This window comes from Acartia tonsa, chromosome 12 (assembly GCF_053477335.1).
Source record: "Acartia tonsa isolate MP-2025a chromosome 12, ASM5347733v1, whole genome shotgun sequence".
Lineage (NCBI taxonomy): Eukaryota > Metazoa > Arthropoda > Copepoda > Calanoida > Acartiidae > Acartia > Acartia tonsa.
In genome coordinates, this window is record NC_137271.1 from 35,793,332 (window position 1) to 35,819,099 (window position 25,768).

The 25,768-nt window shown below is 37.2% G+C and overlaps 1 protein-coding gene across 1 annotated transcript; it reads right to left on the reverse strand.

The window, feature by feature from the left end:
- Window positions 1-23,588, reverse strand: LOC145334513 (uncharacterized). The gene is made up of 6 exons (XM_080179973.1): window positions 23,529-23,588; window positions 6,830-6,915; window positions 2,196-2,278; window positions 1,748-1,859; window positions 1,147-1,202; window positions 1-260 (listed from the first exon to the last, which is right to left on the reverse strand). Exons 1-6 carry the CDS (start codon window positions 23,539-23,541, stop codon window positions 176-178), a joined length of 435 nt encoding a protein of 144 aa, XP_080036099.1. The 5' UTR covers window positions 23,542-23,588; the 3' UTR covers window positions 1-175.
- Between the last annotated feature and the right edge of the window lie 2,180 nt (window positions 23,589-25,768).

Here is a 25,768-nt window from a genome sequence, read left to right on the forward strand (position 1 = left end):
TTTTAGAGCATAAAAATTCTAATATTTATTTAAAATAAATAAAAATTTAAAATTGACAATTAAATTTGAAATGGAATAAAGCTCAAAATAAAATTATTTATGTTTAAATAAAGTTTATTAATACCTTTATATTGATTATAATTGAATAGTGCATCTACTCTATGATTATTACAAGTTAGTTCATAATACACTTATGCATGATACCATCGTGGCCTTTGTATTCTTCAATAAAGGATGCTGTAATCTTGTTGTCATTCGTGCTAAATTTACAAATAAAAAGTTATTTATGGTAGGTATTGTCAATAATTAAATATCAGCTAATTATTATCCCTAACTGGTATTTAAATATATCCTGAAAATTGGAGATTGACAGCTGTCTTCTAAAGTTATAGAGGTCGAATTTTTTTTTGTAAATTTTCTTTCTTTGAAATACCTATGATATCTACCTAAAATTATGTTATGTAACAAATCCATGTAAAAAGAGTTAATTGAACAGATTCAAACTTTTTTGATAAAATTATATACATGATGGAACATTTAAAGAAACTAACAGACTTTAATTTACTGAATTTAATTGTGGGGGGTTCAGTGCTAAACAAAGTACGTTGAGGTAAAATGACAAAACTCAAGTTATAGAGTAGCTTTACTATAAAAAATATTAATTTTTATTTTTTTCCTGCTGACTTTCAAACATAGAGATTAAGATATATAAGTTGGAAGGAATTTTAATGTTAGAGTGAGATTTGAAATCTGCATACAATTGTAATGATTTTTTTTATAAAATTCGTTTTTGTATAATTCTTTATCTAAAAGCGGAAATGCAATTTAAGTTAATTAATTTTGACATCTGTGATTGGAGGATTTAAAACTATCTGCGCTCTGATTGGAGAAGCTTGAGTGTCGTACATCATTCAACCAATAAGAGCGCAGGTAGTTTCCAATCCACCTATCCTATTTGTGAAAATTAATTAACTCAAATTGTATTTCCGCTTTTAGATAAAGAATTATACAAAAAACGAATTTTATAAAAAAAATCCTTAAAATTTGATGCAGATTTCAAATCTCCCTCTAACATTAAAATTCTTTCCAACTTATATATCTTAATAGAGATAGTAATGTAGCAAAGCTACTGTAAAATAAACTTACATAAGGCTGTGAGTGATCTCGATACAATGTTGAATAAACATCTCAGTTACTTGTTGCTAAAAATAAAATAGATTTCCTAATATTCTTCTGCTATCTAATTTTCCATATTCTGTGAAAAAAAAACTATTTTTTTAGTTTCATAATTTTACAATAAACACATATGAAAATACAATTTACATCTGCTTCAGCCTGGCGGACAAAGGAAGTTGTTGTCAAAAAAAAAAGAAAAAAAAAAAAAATATTTTAAATGAACCTACGTACTTTTTGGTAATGATTATAAAGTTGTTACGCTTCCTAAATCGTACCTAACTGTTATACTTTTTGGAATCAGGCAAAGTTTGAAATCGATGGAACAATTCTAACATGTATGAATAAACAAGAGCCTACTAACCCAGGAAAAAGGGAATGCGATTCTGACAAGCAATTCTAAAGGAAAATTTCCCCGCAACCCCCTTATCTTTTTTCTCCACTTCTTACCCACTCCCCTTCAGCTACGAAAAAAAAAACAATTTTTACTCTAACTTTACTCCAACAAAATATTAAATCTTGCGGCATTTTCAATTGGAATTAATTGGCTGATTAGCAGCCCTCTGCTACTAACCGATCTATCAATGTTTCCAACATCGCTATCACAGTGGTTCCTCTTCACGCATCTCAGATGATCAATGGAGATAGGTTCGTGCCGACGGAATTTGTCGTAGTGCACATTGTACCTAAAACATTAGATTCAATTATAAGTAGAAGCATGATGTAAGTGTGTATGTTTAGTTAATTAAGATCTCATTAACGGCTGAACAGAATGATGATAAATTTTCAAGGGAGCTTATCATGTAATTTCTCAAAGGGTTTTAATCCCTTTGCAGTGGGCTAGGGGTAACAATCCTGCAAATCTATCAGTATAATTTTTTCACCATCACAAAACCTTACTAAAATAATTCTTTAAGAACAAGGATTTTCTATTCTTTAAATAGCTCAGTAATAAAATGCCTATGTCTTTTAAGCTTCACTTTTATGGGTGTTGTCATTCTTTTTGTCTTTAGGAAACTTACTCGCAGTATAGCTGGTCACCCTCCTTTGTCTTGGTACATCTGTGGATCTTGAAACCTCCGCGGATACCATGGTGATCAGCACCCTGTATAATACAACTATTATATTAATCTTGAAACCTCCGCGGATACCATGGTGATCAGCACCCTGTTAAATACAACTATTATATTAATCTTGAAACCTCCACGGATACCATGGTGATCAGCACCCTGTATAATACAACTATTATATTAATCTTGAAACCTTTGCGGATACCATGGTGATCAGCACCCTGTATAATACATTATTTATATTTATTATATATTAAACAGGCCTATAAACAAGCTACGTCCAAGCTTTTTTTCAAGTAGTTGTGGGAGGGGATGGGGGGGTGGTCTCAGTAGATGGGAGTATTTATCTTTTAAGAGAAAAATAAATTTATTCATCCCTAACAATTTTTACCCCAGGGGTAAAATTTGAATTTAAGGGAATAAGGCGGTTTTAATTATGCCCCCAGAAAAGTTTTTGGATGAATAAAACCGCAATATTGGTGCATGGCATTTCTTAAACAACATCACTATATCATGACAGGCATAATGTATAGAAAACATGCGAAAGAATTCTAAAAAGCTTATCCTTACTACTATGTGCCCCCCTCCTCCGCCGAATCTTGAAAAAAAACAGCTAAAACTACCGAATATTTTTTTTTCAAATTATTTCAGTTGATGGTTACAATGGAATAGAAACCTTATTTTGTTTCGACTATCATTTTTGCAAATAATTCGAATTTTAAAGGACTTAAGAACATAATCAGTTGATTATTACACCTTTGCAATTTTTGGATACAAATATCCTGTTTTCAGTACACTAAACTAATGTACACACATACTTGGAGAATGTGTCATTTAATACCAATAAAATTGATTCAAATGCTTTAAATGCTTACATTAAGATATAAAAAAGTTGTTTATAGCATCGTATTATAGACAATTTTCCGCGGATTGTAAAAGGAAATATCATAAGAGTATTTCCAGTTTTGTTGTCCTAAAGGAAACGAATGCCATGGTCAACAATTAATTTTTGATTTTCATTTTATTCTTAGTGGAAAATTCTTTATTGTACAATACGATGCATGGTTGTTTAGTATGGCACAGAACTGGTTTTGTTCCAGTGGATTCGAATCCATAACAAAAAAGAGTTGCAGATACAATGTATTTTAATAGTTTATATAAATCAGGAATATAAGGTTAATTAAATTAAATATATTGTATAAAACCTTCAAAATATTAAAAGTAAAAGAATAACTATCCATAATACAAAGTAGCTTGATGTCTGTCCGTCCGTCCGTCTGTCCGTCCGTCTGAAGCTTAAGATCTCGGTAACCACAGAACCGATCGGATTCTACTCTTCAGGGTATATACCTATTGGTCCTGTGGTGGTTTTAAGCTATTTTCTTGGGGGGTGGGATACCCCCAACCCCCCCCAAAAAACAACCCCCCCCCAATTTTTTTTTTTTTTGCTGAAGATTTTCTTGGTCCTTTATGTTTTGTAGAAGATTTCCTTGGTCCTTTAACGAATTTCACCTAAATTTTTTTTCACCTCTTGTGGCAAAGCCCCTAGAGGCTAGGGGCGAAGCCGCTAGTACCATAAAAAGCACAACAAGATAGTTTGGAGATATAATAACAGAAAAATGTAAAAAATGGCTAAATAATAAATAATTAGACTGGTAGAATTTGTCAAACATCTATGGGTTTGTTTTAGGCCAGGTTCTTAACTTCTTATCATTGTTGAGGGACTGGACGATATATTAATTTTCTCCTTTTTTTTCTAATTGTTTAATACCTAAAGCCATGAAGTCAACCCACTTAATTGAAATCAATAAAATTAAGATTAATCTGTGTCTTTATAAGGAGATAATAGCAGTTGTAAAGTAGATAAACAAATAAAGGGTGCGACATCGCTTCCGCAAATATACTTGTCATTAAAATGAAAAATAAAGGAATAGAACTTAAAGATTCCAGATTGGTTAAGGGATATATTTCCTTTCTAAGATTTCAGTATATTTTTCTACCACCACCCTCCCTTTTGGAATAAACAGCTCCTTTATGACTAATTGTAATCTATTTGTTATTCCTTACCTATATAAAAGTAATAGGATGTTTATCAACGTGTCTACGTGTGTTTCAAAGGACTTTTCTATCCAGCTGAACCGATATGGTTCTCCTTTATAGATCCACTAGCGGCTGTGCCCCTAGCATCTAGGGGCTCTATATTTGAAGGAATATGAAGAGCATATATATAGCCTAAAACCATTCTCATTTACACTTATTTGTAAAAATAAAAAAGCCTAAAACCACCTTAGTACCTATAAGAAGCTTCACTGTTAAGGATAACCAAATCAATTCAGCGGTTAGCGAGATCCTTCGCTACAGACAAAAAAGCTTACTACTTTAGGAAGAATGGTTTAAACTATTTTAGAAGCGGGTACGTCTAATCTCCCAGAAAATGGCTAGTATGCTATATCAAATTTATAAAATTTGTATCTTGGTATAATAATTATGCGGACGTGATGGAATACTCGCATAAAACTGATTCCCATTTAGTGAAACATAAACAACATAAAACCCAATGTGAAACTCTAGGAGCTGCAGACAGAGATATTATATCCAGAAAAAAAGTTAATACCCCTCCCCCAAAGTTTTCCAAATCTTTTTAAAAAGCACACACACCCCTAAATGCTAGGAGAACCATATAAAATCGGCGGTTAGCGAGATCCTTCGCTACACACTTAAGATTCTTTTACTTTTATACTATTTCACTCAATTTACCACTAAGATAAACATCGAAAAATATGTATTCAATATATAGAGTAATGTTTTTTTTCAGATAAAATATCCCTTTCTAAAGGACTGAATACAAAGAATTGCAGATTCTTAAAAAAACCTTTAGTTGTGACAGATATTGTTGCAAAAAACCAGCAAAATTGGGGAGAAATACAAGTCAGATTTTGCTACATAAACTTTTATATTATGATATCCTAACGTTCAACAGACAACCAACTTTTTTGTGTATTGTATTGTACTTAATGTTATTGTCTACATAATCGATTCATAATTTCTTGGAATTATAGATTGTCAGTGCTCTAATAAAGTGATACTCCTAGCTGGCTAAAATAATGATACCACCAATCCACCACTTTTAACCCTTCCCCTCTCTTCCTGCTGGATGAAAGAACTGACCAATAAATGAGACCCATATTAGTAACCTAAATTGACGACAAATTTCCCCTGTCATGTATTCCATGTATTCTATATCCATTGTCAACATATGAACAAAGTGAACTGCGCAATAAACAAAAAATTAAAAAATGTGTCTGTTTTCGATATGTCATTGTAAGCCTTATGAATAAATAAAAGTTTTGAATACAAATAAGGAATTCAATGCTTACTGATGAATTGCTTTATACGAATAAACAGAAAAGTACTCGCGTTTATAAAATGGAATTTAAATATTGATTTGCAGATCTTTAAACTTTCAAACTTCACAGAAGATCTATGTTTAGGGGTGCAATCACCAACACCTTAAAATTGACCACCGAAAAGGCGTTGGGGGATCTAACCCTGCAGGGCACTATCCCAAAAAGCTTGCGAACTATTATTTTTCTTTACATAACCAAATATGACCTAAAAAGGAATAAAAATACTTATTTTTAAAGATTTGACAAAAGTACAAAGTATCATTCTCAATTTAATGTTATTTCCTTCCTTATTTTGAAATTGATTTTATGAAGTTTTTTAAAATATTCTACTTGTTGATCTGTTTATACCTGAAAATCTAGGCGTTTAAAAAGACAAACTGATTCGCATAAATAAAAGCTTTATAGCTCTATATTTGAATATGTTACACAAGTGGATATAAAACACGTGGATTTATTGATAGGGCAAAATTTGTTCTTTGTTAAAGTTGCTAATATGGACCTCATTTATCGGCCATTAAGTAGGATGGGAGGAGATAGGGTAAGAGGTTATATAGGGATTTTGTTTCTTTTATCTATCTTGGAGTATCACTTTTTTAGAGTACATGAAAATCTTTTTAGGTTTTCCACCCGTTGAAATAATAAGTACTAGCGGCTATGCCCCCAGAGGCCTCTAGAGGCACTTTAAGTGTTTTTTTTTTACTTAAAATATGTCTATATTGCGTTTGACGTTTATGTTTGCGTTAAACTCTCTTTCTAAAATCGAGAAAGTAAAAAAAAATTTGATTGTGATTTCTCTTGGGAGGGTGGTGGAACCCTCACCCAAAATAGTTAAAAACCTTCCCGGGACATATGAGAATCTACCCTGTTAAGGAGAACCCGATCGGTTCAGCAGTTGGCGAGATCCTTCGGTACAGACACGCAGACAAACAAACAGACAAACAGACAAACATCCTGTTACTTTAGTATAAGGATTGTGTATAAAAATTTCAAGGAAGGAGTGGACATTGACATAAAATCTTTTCAAAATTTCTGTAAGGCAAATTTAAGAATTAGGGAGAGAACAAATTTAATTCTTTCGTCCTATCTTTCTGTACAATCCAGAATAAAATTACGTGTAAATGATAAGCTTTGCCTGGGTACAGGACAGGTTTTAGGCTATTTCTCAAAATAAGTACTTACTTTGTATGGATTCCAGTCCTTTGGAGCAATTTTGAAAGTTGCCACAAGAGAGCATTCCACCAAGAAAACAAGAGTCAAAACAACTCCTAAAATAAATGAAAAGGTAAGGTGGAGAAACGCTTACAAAAGTTTTGTCAGTTAGAACTTTAGGGGAGCTACACCCCACTCCACATTTAAATGTACCTACATAGAGCAATACCCTAGTTGTTCACTCTTAAACTTGATTATTATAATTGCATAATGCATGGAAAATCACCATTAGAAAATCTCTATAGTAATCAAGTTAGGAGTATTTCTAACGTATAAACTGTTAGGTAGTTGACTTTAGAAGAAAAAACTTCAATAAAAAAATCTTTAGATTCCTTAAAAGAATCAAATATTTAAAACAAAAATTAAAAATTACTTTTGGTTTTTGATATAAAAATAGTTAACTTTTGATGTTCTAATAACCTTAGTTTTGTCTGAACTTCTTAACAGGGAAAAATGGGAAAAAGATTAGCAGGGGTCCAAATATTTCAATAGGGTCAAGAAATTTGAATATGCAATCATTAATAACACATGCTTGAGTGTTTCCCAAAAACTGCAGTAGAAATTGTTTTTTAACTTATTGAAATAAATAAACAAAGAAATGTACACAAGGACATCCCCAAAATGAATAAATTTTTTTAGATAATTTAATACGATGGAATAATGGATATTAATAATTCTTTTTTTGTGAGCAAGGATATTTATTATGATAATATGAGTGGTTAGTCAACTGTAACTGTGGAAATTCTAATCATCTGAACTTAAGCATCTTTCTCAAAATTAATTATCATTTTTTTGTGATATCATCACAAAGAATTAATATGATGTTCACAGTAACTTTAGTTACTTTTTTCTATTTTAATTTTTTTATTACATTACAGAGCAACCCCACGCCTGCATATTTGTTTACATATACTATTTATAGATTTGTAGTATCTTCATATGTATATGCAGGGATCTTAAGGGATAAGACTATGAACATCCTTAATGAGAATAACAAAAATACTCCATTGTATTTTAAAATTATTGACTAAAAAAATTAATACTGTCAATGAGAGAGCCAAATAATAAAACTTTAGGTACCATAATAATTTATATATCAATACCCCCCATTCCCTGAACATTAACTTCTTATTACTACAGTCTGAAGATGCTAGAGGGTGTGTGTGTGTGTGTGTGTGCGCTTGGGGGGAGGGGTGGGCCAGTTGACCTATTGGTAAACTAACTACCCCTTTTTTTACTACACCTACGGACGCATTTATTATATTTCCAATGTGTGGTGTTCTTAAAAAACTTTGAATTAAAAAAGTAATTATTTAGGGATGGTCAGTCTAGTTGATGTAAACTGACTTTTTCTACAACAAATGCTAAGTATGGGGTTTACTCTCTCTTTAGACAAATAATATTTTTTGTTTATGTTATCATCAAACTAACAACTGAACTGAATACATTTTTTGGGAAGCTTCACAGCCTCTAAGAGGTATGTGGACTGATTAAAGTGATTAAAATATTACTAATTTTTCTGATAAATTTTATTTGGGATATTAAAGAAAAGATAAATTCTTTTATACAATTTCATGGTAAATATAGTATTTGCTCTCCAATAATTTGCTTCTTTAGAAAAACACTTTAACCCTTTGTGTGAATATTTAGGCGGGCGCTGTAAGTTTAGTTTATTGTTAGACATGAAAGGTTAAAGAAGAATGCATTCAAGATTTACATAGAAACAAACAAAGAAAAAAGAAACTCTTTAAACTTGTTCAAAAGTCTGAACAGTGTAAATTTTTTTCCTAATACATATGTAATTATTAGGATAAAATTTATAATTGTTCATGCTTTTGAATCTCTACAATTCTGCACATTTTTCTGATATACGTTAATAAAAACAAAAACCAATAAAAAACTTGAACATTTCCTTATTATAGAACTTGTGTATGTTCTGAAATAAGTATCTGTTTATTATCATCTGTATTGGTAATAAATTAACTATATTAGAGTGAAAATGAAACTATTAAACAAACATAGCTGTTTAAAATAAATATTATAGCTCAAAAAATAACTTCAATGATGTCAATCAAAATTAAGAATTCCAATTGTTTCTGATAGTACATGTTAATGTTTTTTGTTGTTGTTAATTACTATTGCTAAAACTTTATTTTTATGAAATTTACATCTTTATTAAAATAATTCTTAAATAAATTTTTGTTGAAAGATATTGTTTTTTAAAGGTGGAGTAAGAGGAAAAGGGATAGGGTAAGCTTATAAAAGGGGTAAAATATAAAATGAAAAAGAGGGAACCAAAGGCAAGATGACAAACAGAAGCGTGCATAGATTGGTTAGGGGTAGGTGAGCTTTTAGGAGGCGTTCATGTCATTGGGGGGGGGGGGGGGGGGCGGGGGTGTCACCAATGCAGCTAATCAGGATAAAGGAGGGGGAACATTTTCCTGAGAAAAAGGGATGATTTATGAAGGGAGATTAGTAGGGGGGAGAAGAAAAAGAAAAGGAAAAATAAGGTGGGGGGGGGGGGGGGGATTGCAAGGGTAAAAATTAGGTGCAAGCAAAATAGAAGGGGTGAATTTTTGTCTGGGGAGGAAACTTATATTACTATTATAAAATTTTGGCATAAAGAAAGTAAATAGAAATTTGAGAACACTATGTTTATAATAAAATGCAATGATATTCCCTTTAATAGACTGACATTGGGGATATTTGGCACCCTGCTGATCTCTGAATTAAACGTCTTATACTACATCGGGGTAATATTATAAAAAATGACTAGTAAATTTCTGAAACTTGATGACTATTTTCATCTTTAAAGATTATTGTTAAAGTATTCTACTAAATTTCTAAATTCAAATGAGTAGGGTAGGAAAGAAGACTTTAAGGGTTTAACGGCCGCCTCAGGTAAATCTCCTTATTACAGTTTTGAAGCTGGAAGTCTAAACCTGAACCAAATACAATTATTACTCTTTTCGACAAAAATTTCCAGATCGTCGAAACGGGTTTAAATTTGAGGCTTAGTCACGGCTGCCGAGCCCTGCAGTTAAGTGTCAATATGTCAATATCTATATTTTTTAAAATATATTTTTAAATCAATATTTTCTAGTTTATTGAATTTAAAAATAAAAAAAATATTTTTCTACAGGTGCTAGAGATATATACGTGTTAGGCCAAATGATCAAACAATTTTATTTAAAAAAGGTCATATTCATTAAATTTACTTTAACATAGCTTAATAAAGATGGGACACGTTCGTCGTTCGTGTCTCGTTCGTGTCCGTCATAAAAATCATCGTATTTAAAATCAGCTAAATAATTATTATTCTTATTATGTAATCATTATGATAATATAAATAGGATGTAGTCTAACTGTATGTCTGTTTTTGTGTAGTTCAAGATCTCGCTGGAACTATATAGTTCTACTTTACAGTGAAGCTTCTTATAACTATTTTCGGAGAGGGTACCTCAAAAAGCATCTCCTTAATTTTTTCCTTCCTTCTTTTTAAAACTAAAATTGAAAAAAGAGGGTTGACTAAACCCTTCACCCCTTTCCTAAAGTGCCCCTAGAGGCTTCTCGGGGAGCAGCCGCAAATTTTGAATTAAAAATATTTGTTTAAAATCTGTATATTTTAAACAAATATATTTCTTTTTAAAAAGCTTAATGGGCTTTGTTTTTAATCGTCATAAATATTAAATATACTTATCAAAAATACATTTAGAATATAACAAGGCAATCACGTTTCTAAAGAAAATAAAACTATTAAATCGTATGTACATAAACAATAAGATAAAGCAAAGTTTCGCTTTCAAAATATTTCTTTTTTTAAGTTCCTGAAACGGGTAAAAAATGCTTTTGCGTGGGGTAACAAAACATTCTTCAAAATATTGTATCAAAAGAAAGCACTTGGTTGCCAAAATTCATGATTTTTATGCTCAAAAAACTGTTTATATTTTATAATCGCGCATTTTCTCTAAGACTACGTATTTGTATTTTATATGCAAATGTATAGCTAGAAAAATATTAAAATAGGTTGAGTGATTTTTTTTTTTGGATTTTGGTCTTCCAACTAGGATCTATCAGATATACTTAACTTTTATTAGATTAAATATGTATTAGCGGTTACGCCCTAGAGGATTCAAGGGGCAATTGATGGAATGAGGGGGCATTCTTTGTAAGGGCAATTTCTTTTGAGAGGGTTTTTTTTACCCTCCAACAAATAATTATAAACCTTGACTGAGAAGCTTTACTGTAACCATATTGGTTCAGCGGTTAGCAACATCCTGTTACTTTTAAATAGAGATGATGGATATTATAATTTTAAATTTACTACCTTAAAATTATTTTTTCCAAATTAGGATAAAATTAACCTAAATAGATGCAAATCAATTTTGTTTTCTAGCTTTTTTTATGTAGCAATGCTGCTGAAAAAAAATGATAATTTTATTTCTCGTATTCATTTGAATCCGGTGGATAGGAACCGGTTCTCATGAATACGAAAAAACTATGTCTAGCATCGTATTATATCCAGTTTTCTACGAATATAGAAATGTACAATCATAAGATTAAAACTAGTTTTTTTAGCCGGTGCCTTCGGCACCACGGGGCTAAAAAAACTAGTTTTAATCTTATAATTGTACATTCTATATCCGCGGAAAGCCGTTTATAATACGATACGAGAAATAACTATTCTCGTATTCATTCGAATCCGGTGGATAGGAACCGGTTCTCATCCATACGAAAAAACTATGTCTAGCATCGTATTATATCCAGCTTTCTACGAATATAAGTTTTTTTTAGCCGGTGCCTTCGTTACCTCAGGGCAAAAAAACTAGTTTTAATCTTATAATTGTACATTCTATATCCGCGGAAAGCCGTTTATAATATGATGTGAGAAGTAACTATTATTTTATTTAAGAAAGGTTAAAAATGATCTAATTTCTTTAATCTCTATCAAATCTAGAGCAGATTAAGCCCTTCTTTTAAAATGGCAAGAGTAGGGAGAATGCATTGGCCCTTAAACAGGCGCAATCCATTACCATGCAGTTTTAGATCTTGCAGACAAACGTCGTGCAAATCCGTGAACGTTAGAGTATCGCATCTGCATTACAAGCGGATGATAGCAGTTGGTGAATTGATATGATAACAGCACAGAAGTCTTACAACTGCATAATTATGCTGTAGTTTTTTAATTTAAATTTTTTTCGCATTCGCATGTTGTCGTACTTGTTTTTTAGATTAACAAAAACATTTTTATAGATTTAAATATTTTTGGAATTGCATAGTTGCGTTTATTCTAAGCGAGGGAGGGGACAATTGAACAACAAATATTCTAGTCCCCAAAGTTTTATAAACACGATCTCTCATATTGGTTTATATCTTGATTAGGTTGAACAAACCAGCACTGTCCGAACTTTTCCACTTTTAATGAACAGTATGGGTAGATTTGTTTATTTTAATCAATTTCGCGTCATTTTTATTCCTAAAGTAAATACATTTTTCAGCTTCGTTTAAATAAAAAAATTTAAATTGACAGGGATATCCAAGCTTTTTATTTTAGGGATGGCTTTAAAATATTTTCTGGGTGGGACAACCCCAAACCCTCCAAAAAATAAAAAGATGTTGTTTTATTTGATATTTTTAAGAGTTTATATTTATTCTAAGTAAAATGCAATTAAAAATAAATTCTTAGCTGACATATTGTTTGAAATCAAGACATGAAAATGATTTTGATAATCAAGAATGTAGCTACAATTAGCTAGTTAACATTTAGAAAGCATAGCAACTTTATTATCTTTACCAGAATGTCCGTGCGTCCTTTTTAAGTATTTTTTTATTTTTCTGACAAAATTTTTTATGTGATATAATTATCCTCTTTATCTCATTTTTGGAATATTGACTCCTAAAACAACAATGTACAATGTTATAAGCAAAGAATCTCTATAATCAGGGCTTATTCAGTTCTGACACCCTACAAGTGTAAATGTTCGTTTTTCCTGCCGACCAGAGCTTAGCTTTTATGGATGTTGTCATTCTTGTTTACATACTATTTCCTTTTTAATTAAGTAAATAAATGTTCTACAGGCATTTATATTGAAATCATATTACTCATAGATTATACAGAATTATTTTAAAAAGGATATATCATGATATGCTTTTCATTTGTAAATTAAAATGAGTAATGAAAGTAAACATTGTAAGTGTGGTATCCGCCGAGGATAAATGGCAGACACCGGAGTTCAATTAGATTACGGCAGTGTGACAGACGTGGACACCTTACTATAGAGAAGCTACGCTTCTCTAGCTTTCACTAGATAATGATCAACATCTAATTTCAGTTGTCACTTTATTGAAGGTTTAAAAGATACTGAAGCTATATACAACAAACAATAATAACATGGATAGGAATAAATAATCATAACATAAAAGCATAAATAATACATATACAATGGTCAGTTTGGGCAATAATGATCCCCCATCCCTGAAAAGGGTGGGGGAGAATTAAGAATACAGTTAACCATAATAAACATGACAGATTCAATCATTAATTCTAAGCGTAGGGAGGGGGTCACTAGACCCCTTCCCCAGGACTCGGGGGAGGGCCGTTGACCCTCCACCGAACCCCAGATCAGGGGTGCCGTAGGCATGGCTCACGGTTGCCGAATACCACAACTCTCCCCTCGGAAGGCTGGGAGGGGGTTTCCCTACCAGACTTCCGACAGTGGTTGAGGCCTTCGGCCCGCTCCTTAGGGCTAAAATATATACAAACGATAATGATTCAATGGAATCCTAGTGGTGAGTCTCTTCTTAGGGTTGGTGGGCTCCCAATGTGGGATAGAAGGCAGAGGCTGGCTTGGGTTGGACACGTTGGTCAGCGCCGGCAGGTATCAGGTTTGCTGGTGGCACAGTTGTTGCTGGAACAGTCAGCAGTGGGGCCTGCTGGTTGTTGTTGGCAGCGGCTGGGGCACTGGCTGTCAGGTTGATCGTCTGAGCAGCGGCCTGTCCTCCTGAGGGGCCGCGGGGTCTGCCAGAGGGCGGTCCTGGCCTACCTGGGCGGTCATGCCCGCTGTCAGTGGATTTCATAGACACCATTTCCTCTGCTGCTTCCCTGCCGATGGGAATGGCATCCCAGTCCACTGAAAAGTCCCGGGACTTGGCATGGTTGAGCCTGGCTCTAGCCAGCGCTTTCCTATATAAAGCTGGATGGTACAGGAACACTTGTGATATCGCATTCAGGGCTGCTCGGACTCCTCCTTGTGCGGCTGCCAGGGAGATGATGGTTAGGTCCCCCAGCAGTTTGAGGATCAACAACAGCAAACATAGTATGGCTGCGCCATCTCCCCACTCGTGGATGGCTTGTCTAAATCCAGCCCAGACATCCAGGGCTGCCTCTCCTTCCTCCGCCAGTCGGTCAATGTTGTAGGACACTATCCCATGGTCTCCTGTGGCCGAACAGCTGCCTTGCTGAACGCAGGAGCCATAGGATAGGCCGGTCAGCATGGCACTCTTGTATGCTGGGAACGCCAGCAGTTGTTGCCAGTCGTTCAACTCAGCCTGCGAATACAAGCCACCTGAACTGAAGTCATCTAAGGGTTCTGTCAACAACTGCTTAGGCGTATCCAGCGGGGGTGGCCTCTTCTTGGGAGCGGGGGTTAACTCTATCCAGCCTTCCTCCGCGTGCACAGTCAGGGGGTAGGTGGAGGAGCAGGGAATCTTGGTGGCGTGTTCACTGTATACCCGTGTCACAGCGTCTACAAAACCTGTGGGCTCTACTGGCACTTTGTCCCAACACTCCTTGTGTTCGCGGACAACGTACTTGTGACGTTGGCAGGTCAGCTGCAGCAGGATGTCTCCCCTCGGTACCGAGAACGTGCTCCCCTGGACACGCACCGGGTGGGCCGGGTCTAGTTGCTGGAGCTTCCAGCAGTTGGCCGCCACTTCTTCTGCTGCGGTGCTTTTCATGCGCGTTTCCAGGGTAAACCCAATATAACCTGCTTGTATCTGTGCTTGAAGGGGAACGTCAACATCCCTGGCCGACACTCTGGGCAGCGCAGCCGCGGCTGGGTCAGCTGCCACGAACAGCGCTGGATGGTTTGTGGCATGGGCCTCGAAGTCGCAGTTCACAATCGAAGTGGGGTTGGTCATGTTGATGAAAAACTGAGCCTGATGGTCAACCAGATATGCATCCATCACCAGGCTGGGCTGGAGGCTGCGGATCAGCCTCAAGGGGCAATCTCTCCCCAGGTGGTCCCACACGTAGGTTGCTTCTCCAGTGATGCAGGACAGCTCAGAATGGGGACACTCTAGGGTCAAGTGGTCAGACTGGGACTCCACCCGTCCATCCTCCACCACATAGGTCTCCTCCTTGACCAGCAGCCGTCGCTCCTGGAGCACTAATTCGTTGCGGTATAGCTGGCCCTCAAAGTGGACGTCCTCCCCCTCACAACCCACCCCCTCGGGGCTGTTGACAAGGGCGCCCACCATGTCGATGGTGAAGAACAGGGGGTGGTTCAGCTGGAACGTCAGTGGCTGGGTCTTGCCTGGCAACGTGTAGACTCGGTTCCTGGCCAGGTCTCGGCACGCTTCTGGGTCTATCTTGGTTGGCCTCATGAGGGTGGGGACCGAGGTCACCTTGAGGTGACCCCATACCCCACACCTGAATGTCCACTGGGACACGGTGAGCTGACAACTGTACCCAGTGGTTTCCCTCACCTTGACTTGCTGCAGGACGTGTACTTCATGGCCCAGGGGCACCTCTTGGTGTAGGGGCTCCGTGTTACACATCTTTTCTTTATTGTAAGACGTGACATGGGTGGGGTTGGCACAGTCCCACCCCACCAGGACGTAGCTGGTTGTAGGCCACACGGCTGCCAGCAGGAGGCCCCACAGGACCATCCACCAATGGGAGAGGCTTCCAGGCAACCATCTTCCTCGTACACGCGGCTGGGGATCTTCAGCTCTGGTCACGGCTGCTTCTTGGGACTGGACACGGCTGGGCTGCTCCTGGCTAGATACAAGTTTCCATTGAGCGTTATCTGTATGCGGCCGAGGCATCCCGATACCCTCCCCAATGACAGACTGGCAAGCGACTGGCACTTGCCTGGGTGTCGGCTCCCCTAGCCCTAAGTGCTCCCTTCCCTTGTCCAAAGCATGCCCAGTGGCATGGGGCTGAAGTGCATGTGGCACAGGCTCGCCCTTACTCACTGCCCTCCCCTGCCCTAGGAACTCAGGTGCATGTGGCACAGGCAAGTCCTTATTTTCCCAAATTTCAATCTCCCCAGCCTCAGGTGCAGGGGGCACAGGCAAGGCTGGGTGTTTACAATATTTTGGATACAACACATTTAACAAATTCAACTTATCCTGATGTTGAGCAGCTGGGTTCCCTTGGCTGGCAGGGGGCTCTGGATGGCATGTAGCTGGGCTCTCCCTGCAGGCTGGTGGCGCTGGCTGGCATGTAGCTGGGCTCTCCCTGCAGGCTGGTGGCGCTGGCTGACTGGGGGTGACGGGTGTCACCCCTTCCTCTGGGACCGCTGGCTCGTTCCAGGACTCAGGTCTCTCGGTGGCGGCGACGGTTGTCGCCCCAGACATCAGGTTGGAGGCTGGCTCGTTCCAGGATCCAGGTATCTCGGTGGCGGCGACGGTTGTCGCCCCAGGCACCAGGTGGGAGGCGCTGGATAGCACCCCCCCATCATCCTAGGTGGCGACGCCGGGTGGCGTCCCATACATCGATGCAGAGGTGCTGGCTAGCACCTCCTGCCTCTCTCGTTCGGCGGCTGCCAGGGCCTCCCCATACACCGTCTCAGGGACGCTGGGCAGCGCCCCTCCACTCTTGCTGGGTAGGCTCAGTCGGGCAGGTTCCATCATGTTGAGGCTGAAAGGCTGGGGCCTCAGCACCTCTGGCTCGGCTATGTTGTTGGGCTGTATCAGCTCTGGCCCCAGATGGTTAAGACTGAAGCCTAGGCCAACCCGGTTGGGTTCAGCCGCGCCGCCCAGTACGTTGATCCTAGCTGGGACAGTCCCGAACTGCGGCATCCCATTGGCTCGGTCCGCAGCTCTGGGGGCGGCTGCATGCTGTGGTGGTGCTGGGGGCGCGCTCCCTTCCATATGGGCCACTCTGCTGGGCTTCCCTGGAGGGGCACCCTTGTCGGCGGTGCGCCTGCGGCTGGCTACCTGGGCCCAGTCAGCTCTACAATCGGCCGCCGTGTGACCGTCATAGTGGCAACGCTCACACTTGGCAGAACGGTCACGGCGTGGCTGGGTGCATCTCTCCTCTAGGCTAACTTCCACAGGCGTTGGGCAGTCTCGAGCTCGGTGGCCTCTCCCCTGGCAGCGGTAGCAGCGGCCTGGAACCTTGTCATCTGGAGCGACCTTCCCCATCTGGTGGAGACCCGGAGCCAAGGAGCCAATCTCCATTGGCTCCGACTCGTCATATTGGGGCAACTGGATGCAGGCAGATCCAGTCAGCCCGTCGGTCGAGTCCACTAAGCACACACCTTCCTTCAGCTGCTTAGTAACCATGGTCACGGTGAACATGGCCTTACGAGTGTACTCAGGTACACTCGTAATTTCATGGTTCATCATGAGGCGTTTTACATTGGCGTTACGAATTCCACGATTTAATTCGTCCACCAACAACTCAAGATCCTCATGGTTGTAGGCGTCCCTATACAAGGCGCACTTAGTTGAAATGTACGCTTGTATAGGTTCTGTCGAGTGTTGCTTGTAATCCCTAAACGCTTGTTTAAGCGTTTGGGATTCAAAAGCAGGGCGAAATAGCAATTCACACTCGGTCTTGACCTGTTCGTAGGTCAAGGCTTGGCCTGCCTCGCCAAACAGATGGGACGCCATTTCCGCCGCTTGCCCTACCAATGACAGTAGTAGGGCGTTGCGGCGGTTGAGGGAATCATGAGGTGGCACGCGGTAAGCCGCCCATGACATCTCAAGTCTGCGGATATGTGCCGACCAGGATTGCTTGGGCGGCCCTCTAAACTCCGGCAGATTGCTCAGCATCAGCTTGCGGTACTCGGCTGGGGCCGGCTGAGGGTCATCCTGGAGCCATCCTGGGGCTTGGTCACCTCCTGGGGCTTGATGCTGGTCCATTGGGTCAACGGTGAAACGGCGGGCACAAAGTTATACAGTACTAAAATGAATGGTTTGTCACTTGAGGCTTCCTAGCCTAACAGCCAACACTGTTTGTATCACTAGGTTGGGAGTTTAGTTGCAAAGATATAACTTAGCTGTACTTATCACTAGTTAGGTGTTGAGGTTGTAGGGTAGGCTGGTAGAGGTAGATAGATGTTGAGGGTCTGAACTGCTGTCAGGAACTGATTGGGTTTTCCTTTATCACACTAGAGCTAGAAGGAAAGAAACTTGCAATTCTTTATTTGCTAAAATACCCCTGTTAAATGCTATGGAGTAGCTCCGCTCCGGTGTGAGTGTGTGTGTGTGTGTGTGTGTGTGTGTGCGTGGAATCTCCTGTCCTTGTAACGCGCGTCCGCGCCGTCAAATCCGCGCACACGGGGAAAACGCGCTCTCACCCCTCAACTCGCTCTCTCATTGGTCCGCTTCGTCCGTTGGATTTATGATATTTTCCGCACTCTGTTGCGCTACCCGTGAATGGCGCTCTGGGTGTCCGATCGCTAGCCCCACACTACAGACGGACTTAGTCTAGTGTGGGTAGGAAGGGGGGAGCGCGTGAGGGGACGGGGGTAACTCCGTCCGTTCCCCCTGTGAGGGAGGGGGGTAACTGTGTGCTGGTGTAATAGGGCCTTTCTTCTTAATCCTAGGCTTATCTATTATATCACCCTGATTGTATTTGCCTTCAATGGAGAGGGGCCCCTCCCCTTCCCTTGGAATAAGGGGTGTATTGTTGTTGTGCTGTGGGCTTGAGATTGTTTTGATTGTATATCAGGGTCTTTATTATATTACATCTAGCTTCTATTTTTGTCCTTATCACAATTGCATAACAGATTTGTTTACCAACTCTGTTCTATTTTTAGCTGTTATCACAATACACAATAATCCAAGCCTGTTCTATTCTTAGAATTATCACAACACAACAATTTGTTTGCCAAGCTTTGCTCATAAATCTATTGTTTGGCCATCACACTAGGGTGGTAATCCCTGCAAATGTGATATAATATCTGTTTTCTAGATGGGTGGCTGCGTTGTAGCTTCTCAGGATACTCGGAGTTGACGTAGTTTTTTCTCTGTTCTGGTGCACTACACTCGTATGTTAGCTCGCAGCTTGCAGCTATGTGGCATGTTTCAGCCTATCGGCGGCAGGGAATGTCCCGTCCTGCTAGCGCCGCTGATCCAAATCCGGCTGATGGCGGCAGGGAATGTCCCGTCCTGCTAGCGCCACTGGTTCGGATCCTGCTATTTCTTGCAGTAAAGTTGGCCTATTTCCAGCCGTTTACACTTATTTGGCTTGTTTCAGCCGGTCCGCAGGCCTGTTTCAGCCCTTTTGGCGCTCAATTCTCCGTTAGATATCAGCGCTGCTTGCGGTTATTCGTCGGATTTCGCTGTCTCGCTTCCACAACTGCCGGATGCAGAGTTAAACTTTGCTGTCCAGGGTGGGTAATTCAGGTTGCTTGCGTCAGTTTTGCCAGATTCACTGCTGGGAGTACCTTAGCCTCAGATGCGCGTCTGCTCTACACTTGTGGTTCGCCGTAATCTCACACAGCTGTCACCAAAGTTGTGGTATCCGCCGAGGATAAATGGCAGACACCGGAGTTCAATTAGATTACGGCAGTGTGACAGACGTGGACACCTTACTATAGAGAAGCTACGCTTCTCTAGCTTTCACTAGATAATGATCAACATCTAATTTCAGTTGTCACTTTATTGAAGGTTTAAAAGATACTGAAGCTATATACAACAAACAATAATAACATGGATAGGAATAAATAATCATAACATAAAAGCATAAATAATACATATACAATGGTCAGTTTGGGCAATAATGATCCCCCATCCCTGAAAAGGGTGGGGGAGAATTAAGAATACAGTTAACCATAATAAACATGACAGATTCAATCATTAATTCTAAGCGTAGGGAGGGGGTCACTAGACCCCTTCCCCAGGACTCGGGGGAGGGCCGTTGACCCTCCACCGAACCCCAGATCAGGGGTGCCGTAGGCATGGCTCACGGTTGCCGAATACCACATAAGCACAAGCTAAAAATACAAAAATGCTTTAGACCATAAGTAGCGCAGCAATAAGAAGCTAAAAACATTTTTGATTTGGATATTGCAGCAAAATGTGTAAAATCAAATCCATTTTATGAAAAGATATTATATTGTTTTGTTTTGTATGCATTGCCAATAAATCACTGAATATGGCATTTTCGCAAGTGGATCTTTTTATTTACAACATTTTATATCTTATATAAGATATTTTATATGACCGTCTTTGAATAGACTGATGGATGAACGAACAGACATTATATAGTAGCTGTGCTACCTAAATACTTGTCTATTTTATGATAAGTATACAGAACATTATTCTTGGCGCCATTGAATCAGAAAAGTGGAGTCATCTTAAAATTTATATTCTTATGAGAAATACATTCTTATATCAGGGATCTGAAGGGATAAGACACTGGCAAATTAATTTATTTAGATCTTCATAATAATTGGAAACACTTCTTTAGTAGATTAGTATTTTTAGTTGAAAAGTTTTTACACTACTAGTTTGGAACCATCCAATTAAAATATAAAAGTACCCAAAGTTTTTTAAGCCAACGAAAATTTGGACACCAACGTAATGTTCCATTCCTCCCTGGATCAATGTATAGAGTGACGCCTATTTTCTTTACTTTTTAACATAATTCCTGTTTACTCATAAGTCAAACTGTAAAAAAATCAAATATTTTGTTTGGTTTAAAAAAATAAAATGCTTCTCCAAAGAGATCCTTTTTGGTCCTTGTGTGACTTTCAGGGATAACAAATCTGGTGTTAATCTAATAATTTTTTATTTTAATATCCGCGAAAAACTGTCTATAATACGATGCGATAAATAAATATAATGTATAACCAAAGTTGAATTAAGGAGGGGGAATACTTAAGAATTTTAATTTTAAGAGTGCTTCAATAAATCAATAAGAATCAGAACAAATCATAATTTTGACGTATTACGTCATCGATGACTTAACATCCATGTTTGATATGTCTGTCTGAATAATTTTACATTTTCTGTGCTATTATTACAAATATTTTCAAGAAGCTAGGCTGTAAGTATGTCCTTCCTGTCGGTAATGCCTTGTTTGGTATTTAATTTATTCGCTTGTCAATCGGAATAAGCAGCTTATTTTTATAAGAACCCCCTCCCCTTTAAAAGTAATAATTGAGAATTACTCGGCTGTTCTTAGACATAGACTTCTGAAATTTCCTGTGAAGATTCTCTTGTTCCTCTGTAAGCTTTTATTCGTAATTCTAATAACCCAATCACAACGTAGCCGAGCTGACTTTGCATTTAATAGTCATTCATCGCATCGTATTATAAACAGGTTTCGGCGAATATTAAAATTAAAAATTGTAAACTTTAAACCAGTTTTTGTTAGCCACAGGGGCCGACGTCTCAAGCTAATAAAACTGGTTTTAATTCTATGATTTTTTCAATATTTATGGAAAATTGTGTGTTATACCATGCTATACATGATTTTTCAGCAGATATCAATCGGTTTCGAAGCCATACTGGAAAAAAATATTAATCAAGAACCTATATTATCATATTATAATAATTTGATTCTTTATTTAAAGCAATATTAAATGTTGAAAAGCCACTTTTAAAATTACGTATTGTTATGGCATAAAAAAGCAAAAGGTTTTCTTTCAATGATGTCTTAGGTCAAACCCAAATTTAAATTTACAGAAGAAAATAATACTGAAAACTAACTGTAATTGTATTAAATAAATGTTTAAAAGACTGGTCTCTTGTTTATCAAAATAGTCTTCTTTAAGTCCACGCCTTTTAGCGTAGCTACTTCTAAATTCAATTTATCCGCCGTCGCTTTGGTAAAAGTGTCTAGCGAGTAAAGGACAATCCCCCCATAATTTGAAAAAAAGAAATTAAGAGAAAACCTCCCTATTTTTAATTTATTTTATATAAGAGATTTGGAGTCTGTGTTTGACTAGGCATTTTGAGGTAAACCGCCACATTAAATCCAATCTTTTTTTTTACTATAATTCTAATTACTGCGCTACTAATGAACAAATCAATCCTTGTTTAACTAAATGATGATCTTAAAATTTGGTCAACATGACTCAAACATTTTATTATCATGTTAAATTTCAACCCATACGTGGATTTTTGCGGGACGTGAAATTGTTTCCGCAAAGATTTTTTTATATTTGAAGATAGAAAAGAGTTAATAAGTTATTAGTCTAACTAACAAATCGTTAAAATAAGACATATTTCATATTATTTTTTTATTTATATTTGTTAAACGCATGAAACATTTTACAACAACATTAAATGTTTGTTATTCGTTACTTTTTAGTTATCACATTTTAGCGGACGCAATTTAACACCTTTTTGCGTTGCCTAACTTGCATTGCACTTAAACTATTTAGCTTCAAATATTTTATAAGAGAAATTTAAATAAACAGGGATGATAACATCCATAAAAGCGAAGCACTGAAAAGGTAGGACAAACGGACATTAACACTTGTATAGCGTCAGGACTGAATAAGAAGAATATAAATGTATTTGTTGAAATTTGTTGAAAAACTGTTTGATACAGGATAATGTTTATTGACATACTTACATTTTTAGGACTTGATTATAGAGTTGTTTTGCTTATAATATTGTACTTTGTTGTCCCAGGAATCAGTATACCAAAAATCAGATTATTATATCACATAAGAATAGTTGTTAAAAAAGTAAAATAAAATCAAAATGTTTAAATGGACGTACGGACATTCTGGTAATGATTATAGAGTTGGTACGCTTTCTAAATCGTACCTCACTACTACAGGAATCACCATGCAAAGTTTGAAATGAGTAGGACAATTCTAAAATGCCTAAATTAACGAAAAAAAGCTATCAATTACGGACGGACGGACCAACCCTAATTATAGAAAAGCTTCGCTTTTAAAAACATGAAATGGTTAGATAGATCTTTTATGGGCACATGAATGATGAAAGGGGGAGATCGACTCTTCCAAGGTGGGAGGCGACATTGGACTGTAAAATACATTGGTACCCAAAGTTCTACGATCCCGTTATAATATTCGTTGACTAAAAACTTTGGGTACTTTTAATAAATATTTATTGGTTGGCTCCAAACTAATTGTATCCAAACTAATAATTCAAATTTATAAAGGGTTAATTTTGTTTCTCGTATTCATTCGAATCCGGTGGATAGTAACCGGTTCTCTTCCATACGAAAAAACTATGTCTAGCATCGTATTATATCCAGTTTTCTACGATTATAAAAATGTACAATCATAGGATTAAAACCAGTTATTAGCCCGTGCCTTCGGCAACTCGGGGCTAAAAAAACTGGTTTTAAACTTATAATTGTACATTCTATATCCGCGGAAAGCGGTTTATAATACGATGAAAGAAATAACTATTGAGAGCGTGGGGGAAGGGGATATTTTATTCTAAAAGAGATTTCCTTTTTATAACAACGATCACTATTTTAATTTTTCTATGAAATATTTCTTACCTGCGAACTTCATGATTGTGAAGTAACTGGCCAGGCTGTTATGTCAGTTTTATGTGACCTGTCCATATTTTTCATTTCAAAAGGACAGTCCGCTACTTGTTTTTGTTGTTTGTGGAAAAAAAACATGTGTACCTGATTTATGCAGGAAAGTGCAAGAGTGTTAGACTATCCCCCCACATATTTATTTTTATTGTGCTTTCTTTTTTGTTGGGGAGGGGGGAGGGGGATTACTTCTAACGGATTATCATCCCAAGGCTAGTGGAGGACTCCCCCTATCTATTTTATGACAGGGCACTTTTTCAGGGGTAGGGTTGTCCTAACCACCCCCCCCCCCCCCTCCAATAATAGCCTAAAATCTGTATATGACCAGAAGGTATGTATGTACCTTAAAAAGTTGAGCCTTATCAGCAGTTAGACAAAAAGGCAGATATCTATTTTTAAAAGCGAAGCTTTTCTATAATTAGGGTCGGTCCGTCCGTCCGTCCGTAACTGATAGCTTTTTTCACTAACTTAGGAATGTTAGAATTGTCCTATTGATTTCAAACTTTGCATGGTGATTCCTGTAGTAGTTAGGTACGATTTAGAAAGCGTAGCAACTCTATAATCATTACCAGAATGTCCGTACGTCCATTTTAAACATGTTGTTTTTTTTTACTTTTTTAACAACAAATTTTACAAATGTGATCTAATAATCCGATTGATCTGATTTTTGGTATACTGATTTCTAGGACAACAAAGTACAATATTTTAAGCAAAGCAACTCTATAATTAAGTCCTAAAAATGTAAGTATGTCCATAAACATTATTCTGTATGAAGCAGTTTTTCAACAATTTTACTTACAATTTTGCTTCGACATTTATATTCTGATTATTCAATTCTTACACTATACAAGTGTTAGTGTCCGTTTGTCCTACCGTTTCAGTGCTTCGCTTTTATGGATGTTGTCATCCTTGTTACTGAATCGGTTCAGTAGTCATCAAAATCTTAAGCTACAGGCAAAAAAACTTACTTCATATTATAGGTTAGAATAATAATAATAACATAAGACTGTCCTTTTGAGTCTTAATAACTAAATGTCCACTTGTATGCTCTTTTTATGTTCACTTAAATCACACTTTTATTTTTTATATGCTTTACATAAAGAAATAATTAAAGAAATGGCTGATTTATTAAGCATTTAATGCATAATTATTTCAAAATTGAGGTTAAGTAACTTCGATGTAAATAAGTGGAAATTTTTTGTTGGTAATTGTGCTTAATAAACTAGTGATAATGTAATTATTCGCTACAAGTGCATTCTCACTTTAATCAAAACATGAAATTAAAAAAAAGGAACTATTGATTGGCTTGAAGTAAAATAAATAATTTGAAAAAAACTTTTCTTATCCTCCTCTTATATAAAGTTTGTTTGTCTGTCTGTTAAGATCTTGCTAACAACTTAATCTATTAAATTCTTCATTTTGAGATATCTTCACATAGGTCCCAGGCTGATTTTAGACTGTACTTTTTCAGAGTTTTTGCTAGTTTTATGCCTCTTTTTTCCCTTCAGAGGCCTAGATGATATTGGCTCAGACCATTGTTTATTGAATAAATAAAGGTAGCGCAGCAAAAGTAGACTAATGAGAGTAACCGCATAGACGCTGCAAACTTTATTGTAAAGTCTAATAAAAATCTGGGTATTTTTATCCTTACCCAAATTCATATTTTTTTATAAAAAAAAAATTAAAGTTTAGAAACAGAAAGGGGGGGGGGGGCGGGATCATTGGGGATTTGTAACGAAAGAAAGGTTTCTGCATAATTCAGTTCAAATTTAGTTCAAAGCTTGCAATTTGATTGATTTCATATCTTTTTATGATAAAGTGTAATTCATAAATATATGTACTAGATATTATTTTATATTGTAAAAACAACGTTTTTTACTTCAATTTTATTTATATGTAACTGCAAGTTTCATGCTTATGCAATCTTAAGAAAGACAATAATGATTTTTACAAAACAAATTAGATGATTTTTCATGATTTTAGATGATTTTTTTAGGAGATCTTTGTAAAATACTTAATTTTTCATGAATTAAATATTATATGTATTTAGTCAAAATAGTCATAGGTTTTACTTGTTAGAAGACAAGGGGGCGAATTATTTAGCACTGTACATTAAGTATAAATTCAATATTAAGGGGTCCCTAAAAACATTTTATCCCGATAGTTTACTTGATAGCTTTAAATGAAAATTCTATCTG

What these genes read in the sequence shown, in the direction of transcription:
- LOC145334513 (XM_080179973.1), bottom strand. An exon ending in AGGACTGGAATCCATACAAA is followed by an intron (nt 2,279 to 6,829) that starts GTAAGTACTTAT and finishes TGTATTATACAG; the next exon opens with GGTGCTGATCACCATGGTAT. An exon ending in TTGGAAACATTGATAGATCG is followed by an intron (nt 1,203 to 1,747) that starts GTTAGTAGCAGA and finishes TTTTATTTTTAG; the next exon opens with CAACAAGTAACTGAGATGTT.